The sequence below is a fragment of the Erinaceus europaeus genome, chromosome 13 (assembly GCF_950295315.1).
Source record: "Erinaceus europaeus chromosome 13, mEriEur2.1, whole genome shotgun sequence".
Taxonomy (NCBI): domain Eukaryota; kingdom Metazoa; phylum Chordata; class Mammalia; order Eulipotyphla; family Erinaceidae; genus Erinaceus; species Erinaceus europaeus.
In genome coordinates this window covers 99,147,753-99,172,419 of record NC_080174.1, presented here as the reverse complement: position 1 = coordinate 99,172,419, position 24,667 = coordinate 99,147,753, and the positions used below count along the sequence as shown (strand labels likewise).

Below are 24,667 nucleotides of genomic sequence, written 5' to 3'. Positions count from 1 at the left end.
CCCCCACCCACACCCCCAGGACCCTCAACCACACCGCCAGGACCCTCACCCACTCCCCCAGTAACCTCACCCACACCCCCAGGACCCACACCCACACCCCCAGGACCCCCACCCACACCCCCAGGACCCTCACCCACACTGCCAGGACCATCACCCACACCCCCAGGACCCCCACCCACACTCCCAGGACCCTCACCCACACCCCCAGGACCCCCACCCACACCCCCAGGACCCCCAAACACACTCCCAGGACCCTCACCCACACTCCCAGGACCCTCACCCACACCCCCAGGACCCACACCCACACCCCCAGGACCCCCACCCACACCCCCAGGACCCTCACCCACACCGCCAGGACCATCACCCACACCCCCAGGACCCCCACCCACACTCCCAGGACCCTCACCCACACCCCCAGGACCCCCACCCACACCCCCAGGACCCCCAAACACACTCCCAGGACCCTCACCCACACTCCCAGGACCCTCACCCACACCCCCAGGACCCACACCCACACCCCCAGGACCCACACCCCCAGGACCCTCACCCACACCCCCAGGACCCTCACCCACACCCCCAGGACCCTCACCCACACCCCCAGGACCCCCACCCACACCCCCAGGACCCTCACCCACACGCCCAGGACCATCACCCACAACCCCAGGACCCCCACCCACAACCCCAGGACCCACACCCACAGGACCCCCACCCACATCCCCAGGACCCCCACCCACACTCCCAGGACCCCCACCCACACCCCCAGGACCCCCACCCACACTCCCAGGACCCCCACCCACAGCCCCAGGACCCACACCCACACCCCCAGGATAACAGCCCCAGGACCCTCACCCACACCCCCCGGACCCTCACCCACAGCCCCAGGACCCACACCCACACCCCCAGGACCCCCACCGACACCCCCAGGACCCACAGCCCCAGGACCCTCACCCACACCCCCAGGACCCCCACCCACACCCCCAGGACCCACAGCCCCAGGACCCTCACCCACACCCCCAGGATCCCCACCCACACTCCCAGGACCCCCACCCACAGCCCCAGGACCCCCACCCACAGCCCCAGGACCCCCACCCACAGCCCCAGGACCCCCACCCACACCCCCAGGACCCCCACACACAGCCCCAGGACCCACACCCCCAGGACCCCCACCCACACCCCCAGGACCCCCACCCACACCCCCAGGATCCACAGCCCCAGGACCCCCACCCACACCCCCAGGACCCGCACCCCGCAGTACTCACCCCCACCCGCACCCCCAGGACCCGCACCCCGCAGTACTCACCCCCACCCGCACCCACAGCCCCAGCCCCCCCACCAGCTCCCCCGCACCCAGGACTCGCCCCGCCCCGCCCTCAGAGCAGCGGACACATTGATGTTCTCGGCGCTCTGCTGAGCGGCCCGGGAGTGGGCGGTCCTTGGCCTCAGGCGGCCTAACAGGCGCTGGGCTGGACCAATGGGCTGGCGGTGTGGCCCCGCCCTCTCGCTCCGATTGGCTGGTATGGAAGCCTTGAGGAGACGACCCCGCGCCGCTGGGCCCGCCGCGCTCAGTTCGTTGCCGCCGCCGTCGCCGCTCGCCGCTCGCCGCTCGCTCCCACCATGGCCCAGTGAGTGACCCGGCCTGTGCGGGGAGGCCTGGGGAGATGGGTGCTGGGAGCTGCGTGCTGGGAGCCGGGTGCTGGGTGCTGCGTGCTGGGAACCGGGTGCTGCGTGCTGGGAGCCGGGTGCTGGGTGCTGCGTGCTGGGAGCCGGGTGCTGGGTGCTGCGTGCTGGGAGCCGGGTGCTGGGTGCTGCGTGCTGCGTGCTGGGAGCCGGGTGCTGCGTGCTGCGTGCTGGGAGCCGGGTGCTGGGTGCTGCGTGCTGGGAGCCGGGTGCTGCGTGCTGGGAGCTGGGTGCTGCGTGCTGGGAGCCGGGTGCTGTGTGCTGGGAGCCGGGTGCTGCGTGCTGGGTGCTGGGTGCTGCGTGTTGGGAGCCGGGTGCTGGGTGCTGCGTGCTGGGAGCCGGGTGCTGTGTGCTGGGAGCCGGGTGCTGCGTGCTGCGTGCTGGGAGCCGGGTGCTGCGTGCTGGGAGCCGGGTGCTGCGTGCTGGGTGCTGGGAGCTGCGTGCTGGGAGCCGGGTGCTGTGTGCTGGGTGCTGCGTGCTGGGAGCTGCGTGCTGGGAGCCGGGTGCTGCGTGCTGGGAGCTGGGTGCTGCGTGCTGGGAGCCGGGTGCTGGGTGCTGCGTGCTGGGAGCCGGGTGCTGCGTGCTGGGAGCCGGGTGCTGTGTGCTGGGTGCTGCGTGCTGGGAGCTGCGTGCTGGGAGCCGGGTGCTGCGTGCTGGGAGCTGGGTGCTGCGTGCTGGGAGCCGGGTGCTGGGTGCTGCGTGCTGGGAGCCGGGTGCTGCGTGCTGGGAGCCGGGTGCTGCGTGCTGGGAGCTGGGTGCTGGGTGCTGCGTGCTGTGTGCTGGGAGCTGGGTGCTGGGAGCCGGGTGCTGGGAGCCGGAGTATTTGGGAGCTGGGTGCTGCGTGCTGGGAGCTGCGTGCTGGGAGCCGCGTGCTGGGAGCCGGGTGCTGGGAGCTGGGAGCCGGGGTATTGGGGAGCCGGGGTGCTGGGAGCCGGAGTATTTGGGAGCTGGGTGCTGCGTGCTGGGGAGCTGCATGCTGAGTGCTGGGAGCTGGGTGCTGGGAGCCGGGGTATTGGGGAGCTGGGGGGCGGCCCTGGGGCTCGGGGCTCTGGGTTGGGGTGGAGCCTGGGGCCCCTGCAGGGAGGAGGGCCTGGAGCAGCGGAGGTGCTGGCCTCTTTTTTTTAATATTTATTATTTATTCTCTTTTGTTGCCCTTGTTGTTTTTATTGTTGTAGTTATTATAGTTGTTACTGATGTTGTTGTTGGACAGGACAGAGAGAAATGGAGAGGGAGGGGAAGACAGAGAGGGGGAGAGAAAGACAGACACCTGCAGACCTGCTTCACTGCCTGTGAAGTGACTCCCCTGCAGGTGGGGAGCCCGGGTTCGAACCGGGATCCTTATGCCGGTGCGCCACCTGCACTTAACCCGCTGCGCTGCGCCCGGCTCCCTGTGCTGGCCTCTGTGGGCCGTGCTGGGGGCACAGGTCAGCCTGGCCGTCGCCCTCTGCTGGTGGTCCTGACCCCCCCTCCCCCTGCAGAGCTGACATCGCGCTGATAGGACTGGCCGTCATGGGCCAGAACCTGATTTTGAACATGAACGATCACGGCTTTGTGGTGAGTCGGGCAGGACCCTCCGCAGGGCCGGATCTGAGAGGGGAGTGGGCACTCTGACTCTGGGTGGGGGGCATCTCCACAGGCTCCCTGGCTCCTCCATCCTGGTGGTACTCTGTCCCCTGGCTCCTCCGTCCTGGCGGTACTCTGTCCCCTGGCTCCTCCGTCCTGGCGGTACTCTGTCCCCTGGCTCATCTGTCCTTCCCGTTATCCGCCCGCCTTGGAATCTGTCCCCTGCAAGCGCAGGGAGGCCGACTTCCCCCAGAGATGCGGCGCCGCCCAGGCTGCTCTGCTCTGCTCTCTCTGCTCTGCTTTCTCTGCTCTGCTCTCTCTGCTCTGCTCTCTCTGCTCTGCTCTCTCTGCTCTGCTCTGCTCTCTCTGCTCTGCTCTGCTCTCTCTGCTCTGCTCTCTCTGCTCTGCTCTCTCTGCTCTGCTCTCTGCTCTGCTCTCTGCTCTGCTCTCTCTGCTCTGCTCTGCTCTCTCTGCTCTGCTCTGCTCTGCTCTCTCTGCTCTGCTCTCTCTGCTCTGCTCTTCTCTGCTTTCTCTGCTCTCTCTGCTCTGCTCTGCTCTGCTCTCTCTGCTCTGCTCTCTCTGCTCTGCTCTCTCTGCTCTGCTCTCTCTGCTCTGCTCTGCTCTCTCTGCTCTGCTCTCTCTGCTCTGCTCTCTGCTCTGCTCTGCTCTCTGCTCTGCTCTGCTCTGCTCTGCTCTGCTCTCTGCTCTGCTCGCTCTGCTCTGCTCTCTCTGCTCTGCTCTGCTCTCTCTGCTCTGCTCTCTCTGCTCTGCTCTGCTCTGCTCTCTGCTCTGCTCTGCTCTCTGCTCTGCTCTCTCTGCTCTGCTCTCTCTGCTCTGCTCTCTCTGCTCTGCTCTCTCTGCTCTCTCTGCTCTGCTCTGCTCTCTCTGCTCTCCTCTGCTCTGCTCTCCTCTGCTCTGCTCTCCTCTGCTCTGCTCTCCTCTGCTCTGCTCCTGACCGGCTGCTGACACTCTGGCCCTGGGTCGGGGTCGGGGCACTTGGTCACTGCTTCTGTTCTCGCGGTTTCATCCCGGCCGCCAGCTGCGCTCAGCCAGGTGTCTCAGGGAAGGGGAGAGCGGGCTTGGCCTCCTTCAAGGGGTCCTGCTGTCCCGGCACCCTGACGACAGCCTTGGGCCCTGCAGGTCTGTGCTTTTAACAGGACCGTCTCCAAAGTCAGGGACTTCTTGGCCAACGAGGCGAAGGGGACCAAGGTGATCGGTGCTCAGTCCTTGGAGGAGATGGTTTCCAAGCTGAAGAAGCCTCGGAGGGTCATCCTCCTCGTGAAGGCCGGTCAGGCTGTGGATGATTTCATCCAGAAACTGGTGAGGACTCTGAGGCGGTGGGTGGAGGGGTGCTTCCTTATCACGGACAGGCCCTGGCTTGACCTCCTGCCTTGTCCGAGCACCTGGAGGACCCCATATTGGTAGGTTCCATAGGTGATTGATTCCATAGGTGATCGATTCCATAGGTGATCCATTCCGTAGGTGATTGATTCCATAGGTGATCGATTCCATGGGTGATCCATTCCATGGGTGATTGATTCCATAGGTGATCGATTCCATAGGCGATCCATTCCATAGGTGATTGATTCCATGGGTGATCGAGTCTATAGGTGATCCATGCCATAGATGATTGGCCCCATAGGTGGTCGGTCCTACAGGTGACCAGTTGATTCCACAGGTAATCAGTTCCATAGGTGCTTGCTGCCGTAGTGTCTTCCCGTGCCCCCACCCCACTCCACACGCACCTCTCCCAAGCACAGGACTGAGAGCGGGCCGTGGTATTGTGTATATAAGGTCCCAGTGCAGCCTCTGGCCCTACACTGGAAGAATGATAGTGAACGTGGGGCCAGGCATTACCGTGCATGTGGGGACCCGGCTCAAGCCCCCTCCCCGCTGGCAGGGGAGCCTCATGGGCAGTGAAGCAGGTACTGCCTGTGTCCCTCTCTGCCTGTTTCCCCTCCACTCTCACACGCGCGCACACACATGAAAAATGGTGCTGAGCCCTGGTAACAGCCCCAGTGGCAACGGAACTAAGTAAAGAAGGAAAGACGACTGGTGGGGACAGCTTGACTCCCAGTGCTGCCACCGCGGTAGGCTTTATTCCTTACGAGCCTCACCGCCCTTGGTTCGGGGCAAGAGCTGCCCCACTCTGGCAGAGCACTGAACTGTCGGTGCTGGTTGACGCGATCAACACTGACCAGCACCGTCTTCAGGGGCTAATCATTCCTGTGTCTAAGATTCTAAGACAGTAATGATCACCAGTAAAATTTCACAAGCAGGGAGACGGGCGGTAGCACTGCGGGTTAAGTGTATGTGGCACACAGCACAAGGATTGGTAATGATCCTGGTTCGAGCCCCCAGCTCCCCACCTGCAGAGGTGTCACTTCACAGGCAGTGAAGCAGGCCTGCAGGTGTCTGTCTTTCTGCCCCCCTCTGTCTTCCCCTCCTCTCTCCATTTCTCTCTGTCCTATCCAACAACAACAACATCAATAACAACAACATAGTAACTACAACAACAATGAAAAACAACAAGGACAACAAAAGGGAAAATAAATAAATATAAAAAAAAATTCACAAGCAACAAAAGGCTGACACAGTGGTTATGCAAAGAGACTGTTATGCCTGAGGCTCCAAAGTCCCCGGTTCAGTCCCACTCCCATCCCCCAAAAGCTAGAGCTGAGCAGTGCTCTGGTAAAATACAAATAAATAAATTAATAGGTAAATAAAATAAAACTAAATTATTTTAGCAACAGGGATAGACTCAATGACAGTCTTAGTGGGCTCTCCTTTTGCTGTGAATAAACCAAGTTTTAATTTTGTATTGTGGGTAGTTTATACTATTCACTAATAAAAGTGAGTGTCCAAATTTAGAAATTATTTCTTGGGTGGGGATATAGCATAATGGTTATGCAAAGAGACTTTCATGCCTGATGCTCTCAAGTCCCAGGTTCAATCCCCCACACTGCCATAAGCCAGAGCTGAGCAGTGCTCTGGTAAAAATATATATATATGTATGTGTGTGTGTGTGTGTGTGTGTGTGAGTGTGAGTGTGTGTGTGTAAGTGTGTCTGTGTGTGTAAGTGTGTCTGTGTGTGTGCGTGTCTGTGTGTGTGAGAGTGTGTGTGAGTGTGTGTCTGTGTGTGTGTGTCTGTGTGTGTGAATGTGTGTCTGTGTGAGTGAGTGTCTGTGAGTGTGTGTGTGTGTGTGAGTGTTGAGTGTCTGTGTGTGTGTCCGTGTGTGTGTGTCTGTGTGTGTGTGTATATATTTTTCCAGTAACCCTATACAGCAATAGTTTTCAAATAATTTAATGTAAATATTTTTTAACATTTATTTATTCCCTTTTGTTGCCCTTGTTTTATTGTTGTAGTTATTGTTGTTGTTGGCTAGGACAGAGAGAAATGGAGAGAGGAGGGGAAGACAGAGGGGGAGAAAGACAGACACCTGCAGACCTGCTTCACCAGTCCAAGTTCTGCTTTGTGTTTCCCCTTCTGTTCTTATTTCTCCATTTCTGTCTATGAGTGAGGTCATCCCATCTTCATCCTTCTCTTGCTGGCTGATTTCACTTCACATGATTCCTTCAAGCTCCATCCAAGATGGGGTGAAGAAGGTGAAGTCACCACTTTTAATAGCTGAGTAGTATTCCATTGTGTATCTAGACCACAGCTTGCTCAGCCACTCATCTGCTGTTGGACACCTGGGTTGCTTTCAGGTTTTGACTGTTACAGATTGTGCTGCTAAGAACACAGGTGCACACAGATCTTTTTGGATGGGTGTGTTGGGTTCCTTAGGATCTGTCCCCAGGAGAGGAATTGCAGGGTCACAGGGCAGGTCCACTTCTAGCCTCTGAGAGTCTCCAGACTGTTCTCCACAGGGGCTGGACCCTGACATTCCCACCAGCAGTACAGGAGGGTCTCTTTGTCCCCACAACCTCTCCAGCATTTGCTGCTGTTACCTTTTCTGATGTGTGACATTCTCACAGGAGTGAAGTGATATCTCATTGTTGTCTTCATTTGCATTTCTCTGACAGTCAGAGACTTGGAGCATTTTTTCATGTGTTTCTCGGCATTTTGGATCTCTTCTGTCTGAAGAGCTCTGTCCGTGTGTAGAAGAGCTTTTCATCCAGAGCCCAGTGTCCCTTCTAGCTGCAAACTGGTGTGCACAGCAGCCCTTGCAGTAGCCCCCGGACACTCGCTTCCCGACTCCCTGTTTCCACCCTTATGTTTAGACAAAGGTTTTGTGAGAAGTGCTTGGAGGCCTAGTCTTGCTCCTGATGTTTGGAAATGCCCACCAGGAGAGTGGTACACATTGGAAATACAGAATTTTGGGGTGTGTGTGGGAGATAGCATAATGGTCATGGAAAAAGACTCATTCTTGAGGCTCCGGGTCTCAGGTTCAGCCCTTCACACCACCATAAGCCAGAGCTGAGCAGCGCTCTGGTAAAATAAAAATCACGAAGAAAGGGGCCAGGCGGTGGCACAGTGGGTAAAGCGCACGTGGTGCAAGGATCCCGGTTCGAGCCCCCGGCTCCCCACCTGCAGGGCAGTAGCTTCACAGGTGGTGAGGCAGGTCTGCAGGTGTCTGTCTTTCTCTCCCCCTCTCTGTCTTCCCCTCCTCTCTCCATTTCTCTCTGTCCTATCCAACAACAACGGTAAACAACAAGGGCACAAAAGAGAAAAAATAGCCTCTAGGAGCAGTGGATTCATAGTGCAGGCACAGAGTCCCAGCGAGAACCCTGGAGGCAAAAAAAAAAAAAGAAGAAGAAAGACAAAACTTCCCGGGCTGGTAGAACAGCTCCCGTGGACAGTGTACTCCAGCCCAGGCCCCCACGTAGAGGGGCTTCGGTGCTGTGGCCTTACACGCACACACACTCTCTCTCGGGAGACACTAGTAACTAGAGGTCTGGCTCTAGGCGCAGGTAGTGTTACTGAGAATTAAGTGCTCCTCACTGAGCTGCACGTCCCTGTGGGAGACCAGGCGGAGTCCCACCGATGGAGGGCAGCACCAGGGCAGCACTCTCTCCCTCTCTCTCCCTCTCTCTGGAGCAGACTTGCTCCTACATGAGGCCCTGTATTGCGGAGGGGTGGGGGGGTGCTTTTAGATTGGGCTGATTTAAATAGCTCAGTGTTGCTTGCTTTAATTGGTCTCGGTGCTCTTCTGCCATTTCTGTCTTTGGCCCGTGGCATGTAGGTTCCATTGCTGGACTCTGGTGACATCATCATTGATGGAGGGAACTCTGAGTACAGAGACACTACGGTAAGCATGCCTGGCTCTGTGCCTGATCCTGCCCCGGGGGTTGGCCTGGGCTTCATCGAGTCTTACTCGACAGGCTCCTTCCCAGCAACGTGGAAACATGTCTTGTTATTTCCCTTGAATGTTCGTGACCTTTATTTTCTCTTCCAATTGTGAAGGCGATTAAGAATTTTGACTGATCGGTCTGTCCCTGGACCCCGGTGACTCCAGTCAGATGTAGCCTCCCTTACCTGCCCAACTCCTCATATTCCATGGGAGAGACATATTTTCTGAAAGCAGGATTTGTTTTTCCCGCGCAGAGACGGTGTAAAGACCTCAAAGCCAAGGGGCTCTTGTTTGTGGGAAGTGGAGTCAGCGGTGGAGAGGATGGGGCCCGGCACGGCCCATCACTCATGCCAGGAGGGCACAAGGAAGCTTGGTGAGTGCGGGAGCGGGGCCTTCAGAGGGCACCACCCCACCGCCCTGGGCTGGGCAGCCAGGGTGCCTCTCAGCCACACACACTGCTGCTCTGACGCCGCACCGCTAGGAGCCCCTTTGCCTCCTCTCCTCTCACCTCTCACCCTGACCTGGAGTCTCGAGGCTCAGACTTCAGAGACTGTGAGGAGGCAGCTCAGATAACGTCCTTCCACTTCTGTGCTTAAGACTGACGTCGGCCTCTTAGCCAGTTGGTGGTCCTGAAATAACCTTCCTCCAGATTTGACAGCAAGGGGGCGGCGGGCAGTAGCGCACCCAGTTAAGCACACACACCAACATGTGGAAGGACCCGGGTTCGAGCCCCACTTCCCACCTGCAGGGGGACACTTCTCGAGCGGTGAAGCAGGTCTGCAGGTGTCTCTCTTTCTCTCTCCCTCTAGATCTCCACTCCTCTCTCAGTTTCCCTCTGTCCTAGTGAATAAAAAAAAGAATAAATAAATAGCTGCCTGGAGTGGTGGGTTCCTAGTTCTGGCACCCAGCCCCAGCGATAACCCTGAGGCAAATAATAATAATAGTAATAATAAAAGATTTGCTAGAAAAAGCATTCGGGGAAAGGGCTCAGCTCAGGGCTTATGTGTCAGGACCCAGGTTCAGTTCCTGCTACTGCACATGCCAGAGTGGTGCTCTGGCCTTACTCTTACCTGTTTATCGCCATTATTTTTTTTTTTTTTTTTATTTTTTAAATTAAGTTTATTTATTTTATTTATTTATTTTCCTTTTTGTTGCCCTTGTTGTTTAACATTGTTGTGGTTATTAATGTCGTTGTTGTTGGATAGGACAGAGAGAAATGGAGAGAGGAGGGGAAGACAGAGAGGAGGAGAGAAAGACAGACACCTGCAGACCTGCTTCACCGCTTGTGAAGCGACTCCCCTGCAGGTGGGGAGCCGGGGGCTCGAACTGGAATCCTTACGCAGGTCTTGGCGATTTGCACCACGTGCACTTAACCCGCTGCGCCACCGCCCGACTCCCTATCGCCATTATTATTATTAGTTGTGAGTGATGGACTGGCCCCTGTCCCTGTCTTTCTACAGTGCCGTGGTGTCTCTCCTTCTCTACACTTGTAAACAGAGGAGCCATGAGCCATGTAGGCAGAGACACAACAATAACCCAGGAATGAAGGGAGAGGGAGGGAGGGGGAAAAGAACGAGGGAGGAAGGAAGAAAAAAGAAAAGAAGGATCCCGGTTCGAGCCCCCGGCTCCCCACCTGCAGGGGAGTCGCTTCACAGGCAGTGACGCAGGTCTGCGGGTGTCTGTCTGTCTCTCCCCCTCTCTGTCTTCCCTCCTCTCTCCATTTCTCTCTGTCCTGTCTAACAATGAATGACATCAATAACAACAGCAATAATGAATAATGACAACAATAAAACAAGGGCAACAAAAGGGAATAAATAAATAAAATTTAAAAAAAAGATAAAAGGTGTAAGTAGTGAATCCACTTTCCTCACACTCGTGTGCCAGAAACGGGCCAGGCAGCGGCACACCACAGTGGGGGACCAGGTGCAGGCCCCCAGCCCCGGCCCCACCTGCAGGGGCTTCACAGGTGACGGTGCAGTGCCGCAGGCGTGTCTGCCTGTCCCTCTTTCCTCTCAACTCCCCTCTGCCTCTCTCCAAAGTTAAAAGAAAAGAAGGAAAGAAATGAAAGTGCGTTTTACATGACACGCAGGGGATGTGACTTACTGAGCAGCAACTCCGCAGCCCTGCCAGATTCTGCCCGACTGAAGTGTTTTGTGGGCACGCTTGTTGGTCAGCAGCGAGGAGAGGACAGTCGGGGAGAAGCCACTGATCCTCTGGGGGCATGGGAGGCACGGGCAGAGGAGTCTGTCTGTCTGTCTGTGGTGATTCTGCCCCACCTCCCAGGCGCAGACTGACACTGAGAAGTGCATTCACTGCCTGGCAGCTCCAGCCCGTAGTTCAGAGAGGCTCCTCGTGCTGGTGGCCCAGCCTCTTGCCTGTTCCTCTCACCACCGCCTCTGCAGGCGTTCCCTGGGGACGCTGGCCTCCTGCTAGCACCTGGGGTGGGGGTCCTCGCACCTGCGGTCTCCGCCCCTAACTGCATGGTCCCTCTCCACAGGCCCCACATCAAGGCCATCTTCCAAGGCATCGCTGCCAAAGTAGGAAGTGGAGAACCCTGCTGTGACTGGGCAAGTTCCCGCTGCTGAGAGCACGTGGCCTCTGGGCGTGGGGTGCCGTGGCCACTGGGCGTGGGGTGGCGTGGCCTCTGGGCGTGGGGTGGCGTGGCCTCTGGGCGTGGGGTGGCGTGGCCTCTGGGCGTGGGGTGCCGTGGCCACTGGGCGTGGGGTGCCGTGGCTTCTGGGCGTGGGGTGGCGTGGCCACTGGGCGTGGGGTGGCGTGGCCACTGGGCGTGGGGTGCTGTGGCCTCTGAGCATAGGGTGCTGCCGTAGCCTCTAAGTGTAGGGTGTCTCAGGCAGGAAAGTCTGTGTGCAGATTTATTATTGTTGTTGTTGTTGTTATTATTTCCCAGAGCCCTGCTGAGCTCCAGCTGATGGTGGAGCTGGGGACTGAACCTGGGACCTCGGAGTCTCAGGCAGGAAAGTCTTGCAGAACCATTAAGCTGTCTCCCCAGCCCATCCCCTTCAGTTTTTTTTTTTTTTAATATTTATTTATTCCCTTTTGTTGCCCTTGTTTTTTATTGTTGTAGTTATTATTGGTGTCGTTGTTGTTGGATAGGACAGAGAGAAATGGAGAGAGGAGGGGAAGACAGAGAGAGGGAGAGAAAGATAGACACCTGCAGACCTGCTTCACTGCCTTCGAAGTGACTCCCCTGCAGGTGGGGAGCCGGGAACCTTATGCCGGTCCCTGCACTTTGCTCCACCTGCGCTTAACCCGCTGTGCTACCTCCCGGCCCCCCAGTACTTGTTTTTAAGACACAAAAGCTAGAGACGAAACAAGGATTGGGACGGAGAAGGAGAAGTGACCGGCTGGTGGGTTCAGCTGCAGTGACTCGCCAGCCCACACTGCCCTGGCTCCCTGAGCTCCGCCAGATCTCGCCGTGACTCAGACGGCCGAGTGGCCTCCTCAGAGTGGCGGCTGCAGTGGGACCGGCCCTCCTTGACCCTGGTCGCTGCAGTCAAGAGTGTGGTGGCAGTGGCCTCACCATACTCGAAGGCGACACACACAGTGAAGGAGGAGGCAGAGTATTGGATCCAGCCAGTGGCCGCCTTATTGAGCTTCAAGGCTTGGTCTCTGGTTAGTGAGGAAAGTGGCCTGTTTGCTAAGAGCAGACACTCCCTCGTTCACTTGTTGTGTTACAGGAAGGAGGGTGAAGTAACTGCTGTCCACCGTCTCACTTCCTGGCCATGGCAAGTGTCGACATCGCAACAGGGCGTGTGGGGGCTGGGAGAGAGCTCACCCAACCAGGAGAGCACACGCTATCTATTTATTTTTTATATTTTCCCTTTTGTTGTCTTTTTTATTGTTGTTTTATTCTTGTTACTGATGTCATCGTTGTTGGATAGGACAGAGAGAAATGGAGAGAGGAGGGGAAGACAGAGAGGGGGAGAGAAAGAGACACCTGCAGACCTGCTGCACCGCCTGTGAAGCGACTCCCCTGCAGGTGGGGAGCCGGGGGCTCGAACCGGGATCCTGATGCCGGTCCTTGGCTTTGCGCCACCTGTGCTTAACCCGCTGTGCTACCGCCCGACTCCTGAGCACACACTTTAATTTACTTTTTTATTTTAATTTTTGTTATTGAATAGAGATAGAAATTGAGAAGGAAGGGGAGATAGAGAGGGAGACGGTTGCCTAGCCCCTGACGTGCACACGGCCTGGCCCAAGGACCCAGGCACAGCTCCCTAGCTACCACGGGGGCGCCGTGCAAAGAGGAGTGTGCTGTGGGGGTCTCCCTCTCTGTCCTGCACCCTCTTGTCCGGAGGAAGGGGAGACACCGTCTTCCAGGAGGGTGGGATTCTGCAGGCACAGGCCCCAGCAGAGCCCTGGCAGGAGAAGATAACCCAGGGGGGCAGGTTGGTGGTGCAGGTTCACACAGTGGCCCTGGGATCATCGGCAGTGCCACCGATGCAGGCGGTGACCGCCAAGAGCCACCCGTCAGCTGGATGTCTGCTCTGCCGGCCACTGCCACCCCTGTGGCCGAGAGGGGCACGGGGTGAGGGCCTGGTCCCGCCACGAGCGAGGCTCCTACCTACCAGCCTTCAGACCCCTTGTCTCCTGACCTGCCGAGAGGAACGGGCTGTGTCGCTAACTGACGCTGACACATGGTTGCGATTGGTGTTCAGATTTTATATACCTTGTGTAAATTAGGAGCCTTGACAGAAATCAGTAGCTGTTAGCTAAGGGAACTTGGCGAAAATAAAGTTTGAGACTTACAGGGTAAGGGGGCAGACCTTGGATATGAGAAACACGGTAGTGTGTGTGAGTGTGTGAGTGTGGGTGTGCGTGTGTGCGCGTGGGTGAGTGTGAGCATGTGTGCTTAAGAGCCAAGTGATCTGGGGCTTGTGATGTCACTCGGTGTAACACACATGCTTCATGCCCTAAGCCCTGCTTTTTTTTTTTTTTAATTTTATTTATTTATTCCCTTTTGTTGCCCTTGTTTTTAAGCCCTGCTTTCTATCCCCAACACTAAGAAGAAGGGAAGTGCAGAGACTTAATAACCCCCTTACCTTAACCTCCAGTTGCTTAAAACAGCATTAGGTTTTGGGAGGGCAAGTCGTGGGTGGGAAGTTGCTTGAGGGAGTGAGAAGAATTGGGAGCCGCCCATGCTGACGGGGTGGCCTCAGCGCAGGGTCCCGCGTCTGGAGCCCCTTCAAGGGTGTGGACAGGGACTCGGGAAACCACTCTGGCTGGGCCGTCGCCTCGGGGCCCCTTAGAGACAGGACACCTGCTCTGCTCTGCTCTGAACTGGGCGGCTCGTGAAGGCGTGAGGGGCTCTCCGGGCGCCCACCTGACACCCTGTTGCTTGTGGCCCCAACAGGTAGGAGAGGAGGGGTCCGGGCACTTCGTGAAGATGGTGCACAATGGGATCGAGTACGGAGACATGCAGCTCATCTGCGAGGCGTACCAGCTGATGCGGGACGTGCTGGGCATGGAGCACGACGCCATGGCCAAGGTCAGCCTGTCCCTCAGAGGCCTGCTCCCTCCACAGGGGCCTCCCGCTCCCTCCACAGGGTCTCCCGCTCCCTCCACAGGGGTCTCCCGCTCCCTCCACAGGGTTTCCCGCTCCCCCCACAGGGTCTCCCGCTCCCTCCACATGGGGTCTGCTTCCTCCACGGGGGCCTCCTGCTCCCTCCACAGAGTCTCCCGCTCCCTCCACAGGGTCTCCCGCTCCCTCCACAGGGGCCTCCCGCTCCCCCCACAGGGTCTCCCGCTCCCTCCACATGGGGTCTGCTCCCTCCACGGGGGCCTCCTGCTCCCTCCACAGAGTCTCCCGCTCCCTCCACAGGGTCTCCCGCTCCCTCCACAGGGGCCTCCCGCTCCCCCCACAGGGTCTCCCGCTCCCTCCACACGGGGTCTGCTCCCTCCACAGGGGCCTCCCGCTCCCTCCACACGGGGTCTGCTCCCTCCACAGGGTCTCCCGCTCCCTCCACAGGGGTCAGGACTGGGGGTGGGGGCAGGGAGTGCCACATGGCTTCCCTCACTGGGCTGCTCTGGTGACCTCGATGGACTTGTGATGGGGATAGTCGGTGACGGCCTGTAAAATGGCCGCTGGCAGCACTGCGACCCGCGGGGCTCTTAGTCAGTGGGCCCAGGGACATGCGGCAGTGGCCGCGACCCGCCTTCTGTCGGGGCCTCCTGGCTCCCTGTGGCCGGCACAGTAGCGGCTTTGTCTTGATCAAATTAGGACTGACTTTTGAACAACTGATAACAAAAAGTTAGTTGGAGTGAGGAGACACCCCACATTGGAGACGGCGTTTAGTTGAGAGAATGTAACAGTGGGCACTTGTTCATGGACTTCAGGATTCTCCCGGGAACCTTCTGCTACATTTGCTTTCTCAAGGGTCTGTTCTTCCTTCTTCATGTTTCCCCTGCCTTTCTTTCTTCTCTTTCTTCCCTTCCCTCCTCCCTCCTTCCTCCCGTTCTCCCAGAGCCCTGCTCACCTCTGACTGCTGGTGGTGCGGGGGATTGAACCTGGGGTTTGGGGGCTCAGGCGTGCGAGTCTCTTTGCAGAGCCATCTTGCTGTCTCCCCCGCCCCTTCCCCTTGCTTTTCAAAGTGAGTTGCAGCTTTGCCCCGTGTGTGACGCGAGTTCGAGCCCAGTCTGTACCACCTCAGAGGTGGCTGTGGTGCTGCGCTATCTTTCCCTCTCCTCCTCTGCGTCTCTGTCTGAAAGAGAAGAGTCAGCTGAGAAGAGTGGGACCCCAGCAAGGCCCCCTCGCCCCAGCCTGCCACGCGCCCCGGGGCAGGCAGTAGGTTCAGCGAGGCGGCGGCTGGACGCAGGGAGGGCTCTGGCTCTCGGCCGGCAGCAGGTGTGTTAGAGGCCGGGCCGAGGCCCATGGCGTCCGGCCTGGGCGCCCTGCTCACCGTTGGCCTGTTCCGCCTCACCTTTGCTCCCGTCGCCTCCACTTAGGCGTTCGAGGAATGGAACAAGACCGAGCTCGACTCCTTCCTGATTGAGATCACAGCCGATATTCTCAAGTTCCGAGACGCAGACGGCCAGCACCTCCTGCCCAAGATCCGGGACAGTGCGGGGCAGAAGGGCACCGGGAAGTGGACGGCCATCTCGGCCCTGGAGTACGGGGTTCCCGTCACCCTCATCGGTACGGTCTGGCGCCCAGTGGGCCCTTTTGTCTCGCTGTGGTGCCGTTCTGGGACGCTGGGTGGGTGGGTGGCGGGAGCAGGCTCCCTAGAGTCTCCAGTGTCGGCCATGAGCGCTTGCTGCTTCTGTGCCCGGTGGCGGCTGCCTTGTTCCTTTCCCTTTTTTTTTTTTTAAGATTTGCTTTTTATTTATGAGAAGTGGGGGGAGAACCAGAGCATCACTATATGAGTGGGTGACCTACGACTCTGATGGGGAGGGAGCTGTAAGCGGTTATCATGCAGTAGACAGCATCGTGGTTCTGCAAAGGGATTCTTGTGCCTGAGCCTCCAAAGTCCCAGGTTCAATCCCCCTGCACCACCATAAACCAGAGTGGAGTAGTGCTCTGGGGGAAAAAAAGAATTTTATTTTTTGCCTCCAGGGTTATCACTGGGGCTCAGTGCCTGCACCATGAAACCAGTGCTCCTGGAGGCTATTTTCCCCCCCTTTTGTTGCCCTTGTTGTTGTAGCCTTGTTGTGGTTATTATTATTGTTTTTGTTGTCGTCATTGTTGGATAGGACAGAGAAAAATGGAGAGAGGAGGGGAAGACAGAGAGGGGGAGAGACAGACAGACACCTGCAGACCTGCTTCACTACCTGTGAAGCGACTCCCCTGCAGGTGGGGAGCCGGGGCTCAAACTGGGATCCTTGCGCCGGTCCTTGTGCTTTGCGTCACCTGCGCTCAACCCGCTGCGCCACCGCCCGACTCTCTAAAAGAATTTTTTTGTAAGAAAAGGTCACAGAATGTGGCCGGGGGTGGGGGGCACAGAATATGGGAGGCGGCACAGTGACTAGTCTTGGACTCGCAAGCATGTGGCCCCAGTTCAGTCACCAGCAGGGTGTCGGTAGTGACCTCATTCTCTGATAAACACGCAGATGTAAGAGCACAGAGTGACACAGACCCACATATGCCATGTTCACGTCAGTATGTTGGGGTTTTCGCCTTGATGTCAAGAGTGCGGGATGTTCCTTAATCTTTTTTTTTTCTTTCGCTGGGGCTCGGTGCCTGCACTATGAATCCACTGCTCCTGGAGGCTATTTTTTTCCTTTTTGCCCTTGGTGTTTTATCGTTGTTGGTTTTGTTGTTGCTGTTATTGTTGTCGTTTGTGGATAGGACAGAGGAATCAAGAGAGGAGGGGAAAGCAGAAGGGGAGAGACAGACTCCTTCAGACTTGCGTCATTGCTTGTGAAGTGACTCCCCCTGAAGCTGGGGAGCTGGGGGCTCGAACCAGGATCCTTTCACTAGTCCTTGCACTGTGCGCCATGTGTGCTTAACCCGCTGTGACGCCACCTGGCCCCCATGCTTTTATCTTAAATTAGTGATCTAAGTACCAGACTCAGACAGAAGAAAAAAATAAAAAGCAGAAATGGGAAAAATAAGACTAACAAACTATAAGATTTTTAAAAAACATATCAATGAGAAAGAGAAAAAAGAGAAAGAGAGAACACCATGTCGCTTGCAGCGGCGGCAGGAGGCAGTAAAAGGAGGTTTGGAGCAGAAAGGGAACACAGTCCTTTATTTGCGCTGGCACCTCAGAGCTGGGCGAGAGAGAAGCAGCAGGTCGGTCCACGTGGAGGTAGCGAAAATGCCCGCGCATCTAAACACCGAAGTGAAGGGCCAGCAAGAGAGAGGGGCGGAAGAAGGAGGGCTTTTATGGGAGTAGCTCTCGCGAGAATGGGAAGCGGGAGGAGTAGCCACAGCACTCCAGGGTAGGATAACAACTCTCCTGAGAATGGGAGGGGAGGAGTAACCAGAGCGCTCCAACTATGGCGGGGAATAGACGATGCCCTGAGGGCACATGGTGCCACTCTCTAGCAGTAGCCTGAGGGCACAACATGGCGCCACTCTCTAGCGGTAACCTGAGGGTCAACATGGCAGATGTGACTGCATCTGCACAATTTCCCAGCAACACCAGGCCACCACTCTTGACACACGCATACTGGGGGTCAAACTCGGGGCCTCACGCTTCAGAGTCCAGTGCTTTATCCGCTACATCATCTCTCGGGCCTCGACCAGCTTTAAGAGTAAAATACGACTTGTGAGAGAACTGAAAAGCAAAATTCAAAAAAAGGAGGGGTGCTTAGTATGTTTAATGAGAACTAGACTTGGTTTCTGTCAAAAAATCTATAAAAGGGGGGTCGGGCGGTGGCGCAGCAGGCTAAGTGCAGGTGGCGCAAAGCACAAGGACCGGCGCAAGGATCCCGGTTCGAGCCCCGGCTCCCCACCTGCAGGGGAGTCACTTCACAGGCGGTGAAGCAGGTCTGCAGGTGTCTGTCTTTCTCTCCCCCTCTCCGTCTTCCCCCCTCTCTCCACTTCTCTCTGTCCTGTCCAACAACAGCTATGACACCAACAATGGTAATAATAATAACCGCAACGAGGCTACAACAACAAGGGCAACAAAAGGGGGGCAAATGGCCTCCAGGAGCAGTGGATTCATGGTGCAGGCACCGAGCCCAGCAATAACCCTGGAAGAAAAAAAATAAAATCAAAGAAAGAAGGAAGGAGAGCTGGGAGGGCGGGAGGAGGGTGGGCATCCTGATTCCCTCCCGTCTGCAGGCCCCTGTGCGATTACCTGCCTCTGTTGACAGTGCGCTGCGGGCCTGCGGACCACTGTGGAGGGAACTGGGTTCTTGGTCTCTAAAGGAGGACGTTGGCTGCTGCTTGGCAGGGAGCAGTGAGGGGAGCAGTTCACTGTCACTGACTCAGACGCGAGAGGCTCGTTATCGCAGACTCCTGCCCGGCTGAGGCTCTGTGCCCTCTGCCCTGGCTGGGCGTGTCCTGTCTGCTGAGATGACCCAGGGCCCGTGAAGGTGGAGCCACACTTGCGCCCGAGCGCACAGTCACCGTGCGTGTGCTGCCGGCCGGGTGCCTGGGCGCTGGGCAGCAGGAAGGACGCCCCTGGGTGCGTCTTGGCTTTGGGTGGGGCTTCCTAGTTTACAGTAGGGCCTTTCCTCAGATACTAAATCCACTGCAGGTTCCCAGAGATTTTGTTTCACTTTACCTGTGGGGGAAGAGTGGTGAGAGTTTTGTTCTGATACCAGCTGTCGTCTTTATAAAGAAATGGGGGCGGGCTCCACAGGCGGACACGGAGCTCGCACGCCTGACGCCCCAGGGTCAGTGCACGGGGTGGCGCTGGGCCTGTCTCTCGTAGAGACGCACATGAAACCAGTCTTTAACAACAGACGGGCTGGGGAGATGGACAGCTCTGCACGGGCTCTCCACCTGGGGCTCTGAGACCCAGCAACCACCGTCAGCCAGAGCTGAGCAGGGCTCTGCTTTCTCTCTCATTTATTATTATTATTATGGTTATTATTATTATTTTTATTTTTACCAGCGCACTGCTCAGCTCTGACTTATGGTGGTGCAGGGGATTGAACCTGAGACACTGGAACCTCAGGAATGAGGGTCTCTTTGTATAACTATGATTGATGCTATCTACCTCCACCCCCATCTCTCTCATTAAAACATGAATGGCTTTTTAAAATATTTACTTACTCCTTTTTTAAAATATGTATTTACTTACTCCTTTTTGTTGCCCTTGTTTTATTGTTGTTGCTATTGATGTCATTGTTGTTGGATAGGACAGAGAGAAATGGAGAGAGGAGGGGAAGACAGAGAGGGGAGAGAAAGACAGACACCTGCAGACCTGCTTCACCGCCTGTGAAGCGACTCCCTGCAGGTGGGGAGCCGGGGGCTCAAACCGGGATCCTTATGCCGGCCTCTGTGCTTTGCACCACGTACGCTTAACCCGCTGTGCTACCGCCTGACTCCTTGATTTTTTTTTTTTAATAAGTGGCCCAAGAGGTAGCACAACGGATAAAGTATCGAACCCTTGAGCGTGAGGTCCTGAGTTTGATCCCTGGCATCGCATATGCCAGTGTGATGCTCTGATTCTCTCTCTCCCTTTCTCATTACTAAGTAAATAAAGCTTCGGGGGCTGGGCAGTAGCACACAAGGACCCGGGTTCAAGTCCCCAGTCCTCACCTGTGGGGGGAGCCTCACGAGTGGTGAAGCAAGGCTGCGGTGTCTCTGTCTCTCTATCTTTCCCCCTTCCTCTCAGTTCCTCTCTGTTCTATCAAAATAAAGTTTAAAAAACTAAGTAGGAAGAAGCTGTGCGCTCAGCCAAGTGTGCCGCCACCCAGACCTTCAGGCACGTCTCTCTCCTCCTGCTTTGCTTCTGTGTTTCTATTCAAGATAAATAAGCAGGTGACTAAGATATTTTTTGAAAGCGTCCACTTGACTGGGGAAGTCATCTCTTGCCCATTGCGCTAGTTCAGATCCCGATTTCCGTTGGTGAAACGTCAGGGGCTTGCGTGGCTTCTCTGAGTACTTCTAGTCACCTCTCTAGTCATTCCCCTCTCCCCTAGAACAGCTCCCCTGCGAGTCGAGTGGTTGAAAAGCCTGACTGATCCAGGAGAGACTTGGGGGTGTGCTGGGCGGGTCCATTGCTTGACAAGCTCCTACAAGGTCCTTTCAGCCCCGGTGAGATTTCGAGTCGGGTGGAAGCTGCTCCTCCTCGTGAGGTGGGAACTCCACGCATCTGTCTGTCCTTGTCCTCTGGCTTCATGTCTCCCTCTGCTGACATGGTCTCTCCCCCGAACCCCTCCCCGCCCAGGAGAAGCCGTCTTTGCGCGGTGTTTGTCTTCCCTGAAGGACGAGAGGGTGCAAGCCAGCAGGAAGCTGAAGGGCCCTCAGAAGCGCCCGTTTGAGGGTGACAAGAAGTCGTTTCTGGAGGACATTCGGAAGGTGGGCCCGGTGCCAGCCATGGGGCGGGTGGGGCAGGTCTCCAGGGTCTGCATGCTGGGGGGGCCAGGCCGCGGGCCCAGGCGGTCACTGGGCCGGGCCCTGCTCACGGCCTGCGCCCCTCCTCAGGCCCTGTACGCTTCCAAGATCATCTCCTACGCCCAGGGCTTCATGCTGCTGCGGCAGGCGGCCACCGAGTTCAAGTGGAGCCTCAACTACGGCGGCATCGCCCTGATGTGGAGGGGCGGCTGCATCATCCGCAGGTGAGCGGGGGTGGGAGCCTGTGTCCCCCAGCGAGGGCCCAGGGCAGGGCCGCAGCCCCCCGCGAGCTGGTGCACTCAGCCTCTCACGGGACCACCAGCCAGTGAGGGCTTCAATGGCCACGTCCCTGGCACCACCATCGCCCAGAGCTAAGCAGAACTGCGGTTAAAAGAAGAAGAAAAGGGGAGTCGGGCGGTAGCGCAGCGGGTTAAGTGCACGTGGCACAGGGTGCAAGGACCCGAGTAAGGATCCCGGTTCGAGCCCCCGGCTCCCCCCTGCAGGGGAGTCGCTTCACAGGCGGTGAAGCAGGTCTGCAGGTGTCTGTCTTTCTCTCCCCCTCTCTGTCTTCCCCTCCTCTCTCCATTTCTCTCTGTCCTACCCAACAACAACGACAGCAATAACTACAACAATAAAAAACAAGGGCAACAAAAGGGAATAAATAAAATAAATATTTTTTTAAAAGAAGGGAAAAAAACTTCACTTTTCCCTTAAACACCAGCGTTGTTTAAAAGCTGAAGTTGGGGGGGCGAACGGTGGCACAGCAGGTTATGTCCACATGTCACAAAGCTCAAGAACCGGCCTAAGGATCCCAGTTGGAGCCCCCAGCTCCCCACGTGTGTGGGGGGGAGTCCCTTCACAGGCAGTGAAGCAGGTCTGCTGGTGTCTATCCCCCCACCCCGTCTTCCCTCCTCTCCATTTCTCTGTCCTGTCCAGCAACCGTAGCACTAATAACAACAATAACTACAACAGCTATGATAAACAACAGGGGCAACAAAAGGGGAAAATAGTCTCTGGGAGCAGCTGATTTAGCGGTGCGAGCACCAAGCCCCAGCAATAACCCTGGAGGCAAAAAAACAAATTCAGGGAGCCAGGTGGTGGCGCACCTGGCTGAGTGCATGTTACAGTGCAGTGACCTGGGTTCAAGTCCCCAGCCCCCACCTGCAGGGGTGAAGCTTCACAAGTGGTGACGCAGGGCTGCAGGTCTCCCTCTCTCTCTCTCTCTCTCTCAGTTACTTTATTGGGGTTTTCCTTTCTTTTTTTTTCACCAGAGCCCTGCTCAGCTCTGGCTCATGGTGGTGTCGGGGACTGAACCTGGGACTTTGGAGCCTCAGGCATGAGAGAGTCTTTGCAGAACCATGATGCTGTCTACCCCCACCCACTCTTTCTGTTGGACTCAACTCCCTCTTGACTTCTCTGTCTCTGTCCAGTAAATAAACAAAAACATTTAAAGAACAGCAAGGGCAGCGAATGCCATGGGGTGTGGGCATACAGACCACTGGTGCCTCCTGCCACACACCTGGCTGGGCAGGACCGCTTCTTGCGGTGCCCTCCGCTGTCCCGCTGCCTCATGGGACTGTGGCTCCATGGGCCTGTCCTGAGGGTGGGAGATGTGAGCGGGGCCCTGGGGGCCGTGCAGGATGGAGTCTGGGTCACTGAGCTGGGCCTTGGGCTGTTCCAGCGCCTTCCTAGGGAAGATCAAGGATGCGTTCGACCGCAACCCAGAGCTTCAGAACCTGCTGCTGGACGACTTCTTTAAGACGGCCATGGAAGACTGCCAGGTAGGTGGCCCACCTCTGCTCTGAGGCCACCTGGTTTCCGTCTGCCGGTGCCTCGAGCCTCTGGAAGGGGCCCCGCCGTCTCCCGGGGACAGTGACTCACCTGTGGCTTGCTCTCTGTTCAGGAGTCCTGGCGGCGGACAGTCAGCACTGGTGTCCAGATGGGCATTCCTATGCCTTGCTTCACCACAGCTCTCTCCTTCTATGACGGCTACAGGCATGAGATGCTCCCAGCCAACCTGATCCAGGTGAGTGTCTGGGGGCCATGTCTGTGGGGCCGTGAGTGTCTGGGGGACTGTGAGCCTTGGGGCCTTGAGTGTCTGGGGGGCCAAGTCTGTGGGGCCGTGAGTGTCTGGGGGACTGTGAGCCTTGGGGCCATGAGTGTCTGGGGGGCCATGTCTGTGGGGCCGTGAGTGTCTGGGGGACTGTGAGCTTTGGGGCCGTGAGTGTCTGGGGGGCCCGTGAGTGTCTGGGGGGCTGTGAGCTTTGGGGCCGTGAGTGTCTGGGGGCCCGTGAGTGTCTGGGGGCCCGTGAGTGTCTGGAGGCCCATGAGTGTCTGGGGGGCTGTGAGCTTTGGGGCCGTGAGTGTCTGGGGGGCTGTGAGTGTCTGGGGGGCCCATGAGTGTCTGGGGGGCTGTGAGTGTCTGGGGGGGCCCGTGAGTGTCTGGGGGCTGTGAGCTTTGGGGCCGTGAGTGTCTGGGGGGCTGTGAGCTTTGGGGCCGTGAGTGTCTGGGGGGCCCGTGAGTGTCTGGGGGGCTGTGAGCTTTGGGGCCGTGAGTGTCTGGGGGGCCCGTGAGTGTCTGGGGGGCTGTGAGCTTTGGGGCCGTGAGTGTCTGGGGGCCCGTGAGTGTCTGGGGGCTGTGAGTGTCTGGGGGGCCGTGAGTGTCTGTCTGGGGGCTGTGAGCTTTGGGGCCGTGAGCCTTGGGGCCGTGGACCGGGCTTAGAGGCTACAGGCTCGCTGCCCACACTGCGTGTCGCTACAGGCACAGAGAGACTACTTCGGAGCCCACACATACGAGCTCCTTGCCCGCCCGGGACAGTTCATCCACACCAACTGGACCGGCCACGGCGGCAACGTGTCGTCCTCTTCCTACAACGCTTAGTCGGACCCGGGGCCACCCACCGGACCAGGACTGGAACATTCCACGCTCACGCGCCCTGGCACCTGGCCTTTGCCTGGGAGTGCCCGCTGTGCAGGCCGTGCCCTCTGCCCTCTGAGTGTGGCAGGCCTGTCCCCGGGGGCTGGGAGGAGTGACCAGACTCACACGGCTGGCGGGTGGACTCTCACTGGCTGGGCCTTCGTACCGGGCAGCTGGCTTCCCTTTCCCTCTGCTCAATAAAGGCTGCAGTGTATTTGGGTCTGTCCCCTCCAGACTCTCTGTTGCCACCAGGGTCATTGTTGGGACTTGGTGCTGACATGTAGCCACCCCCCCCACACACACACAGACTTCTTCTTCTGACTTTGACGGAATAGACATAAATTGAAGGAGAAGGGGAATTAGAGAGGAAGAGAGAGGTGGGGGCGGCAGCATAATGGATATAAAAATGACTGGTGCCTGACCAAAGTCTCAGGTTCAATCCCCCACACCATCAGAGAGAGCTGAGCAGCTTTAGTTAAATAAATGAGGGGGCCAGGCAGTAGCACAGTGGGTTAAACCCACATGGCGCAAAACACAAGGACCCGAGTAAGGAGTGAAGCAGGTCTGCAGGTGTCTGTCTTTCTCTCCCCCTCTCTGTCTTCCCCTCCTCTCTCCATTTCTCTCTGTCCTATCCAACAACAATGACAGCAATTTCAACAACAATAACAACAACAAAGGCAAAAGGGAAAAATGGCCTTCAGGAGCAGTGGGTTCGTAGTGCAGGCACTGAACCCCAGTGATAACCCTGGAGGCAAAAAAAAAAAAGTTTAAAATAAATGAATACAATAAAAAGGGATGGAGAGGGAGAGAGAGACCTGCAGACCTGTTTCACTGCTCATGAAGCTTCCCCTGCAGGTGGGAAATGGGGGATTGAACCTGGGTCTTTGTGCCTAGTGATGTGTGCACTCAACCCAGTGTGGCAGCTCTCCCCCACTCATATTCACAATCTTACAAACACGTTCACACTCACACTCTCACGCACATTCACACACCATTATGCTGTCTACCCGACCCTCTGGGTAACTGGGACTTGAGCCCTGGCCTCCCAGTACCAGAGTCCAGGCACTGAAGTGCATGCGACTGTCTCCCCGGTAGTGAGCTCAGTCCTTTCACAAGTGCTGCTTCCAGCAGGTGCTGTGATCAGGTGAAACCTAATCCACAGAGCTGGGGCTGGAGGTGGGTTTTCAGTCCTTCCCAGCAGGCCGCAGGGCGACTTGCTGAAGTGGCTGCTGGCGCCTTTGC

General features: G+C 57.3%; 2 protein-coding genes across 4 annotated transcripts in view; one reads left to right on the top strand and one right to left on the bottom strand.

The window, feature by feature from the left end:
• DFFA (DNA fragmentation factor subunit alpha) overlaps positions 1 to 24,667 on the bottom strand; it is a 401,378-nt gene that overhangs the window by 158,780 nt on the left and 217,931 nt on the right. The window lies entirely within an intron of this gene.
• Positions 1,564 to 23,639, top strand: PGD (phosphogluconate dehydrogenase). Of its 3 annotated transcripts, none has more exons than XM_060170920.1 (13): positions 1,564 to 1,622; positions 3,156 to 3,231; positions 4,381 to 4,560; positions 8,427 to 8,492; positions 8,789 to 8,907; positions 11,032 to 11,105; positions 13,913 to 14,043; positions 15,501 to 15,690; positions 20,342 to 20,472; positions 20,599 to 20,732; positions 22,190 to 22,289; positions 22,412 to 22,534; positions 23,270 to 23,639. In XM_060170920.1, exons 1-13 carry the CDS (start codon positions 1,615 to 1,617, stop codon positions 23,387 to 23,389), a joined length of 1,452 nt encoding a protein of 483 aa, XP_060026903.1. In that variant the 5' UTR covers positions 1,564 to 1,614; the 3' UTR covers positions 23,390 to 23,639. The 3 variants fall into 3 exon arrangements, with proteins under 3 accessions (XP_060026903.1, XP_016049176.2, XP_007535765.2); XM_007535703.3 differs by having other exon boundaries at positions 1,567 to 1,622; positions 11,032 to 11,101; positions 13,909 to 14,043; XM_016193690.2 differs by lacking the exon at positions 8,427 to 8,492 and having other exon boundaries at positions 1,566 to 1,622; positions 11,032 to 11,101; positions 13,909 to 14,043.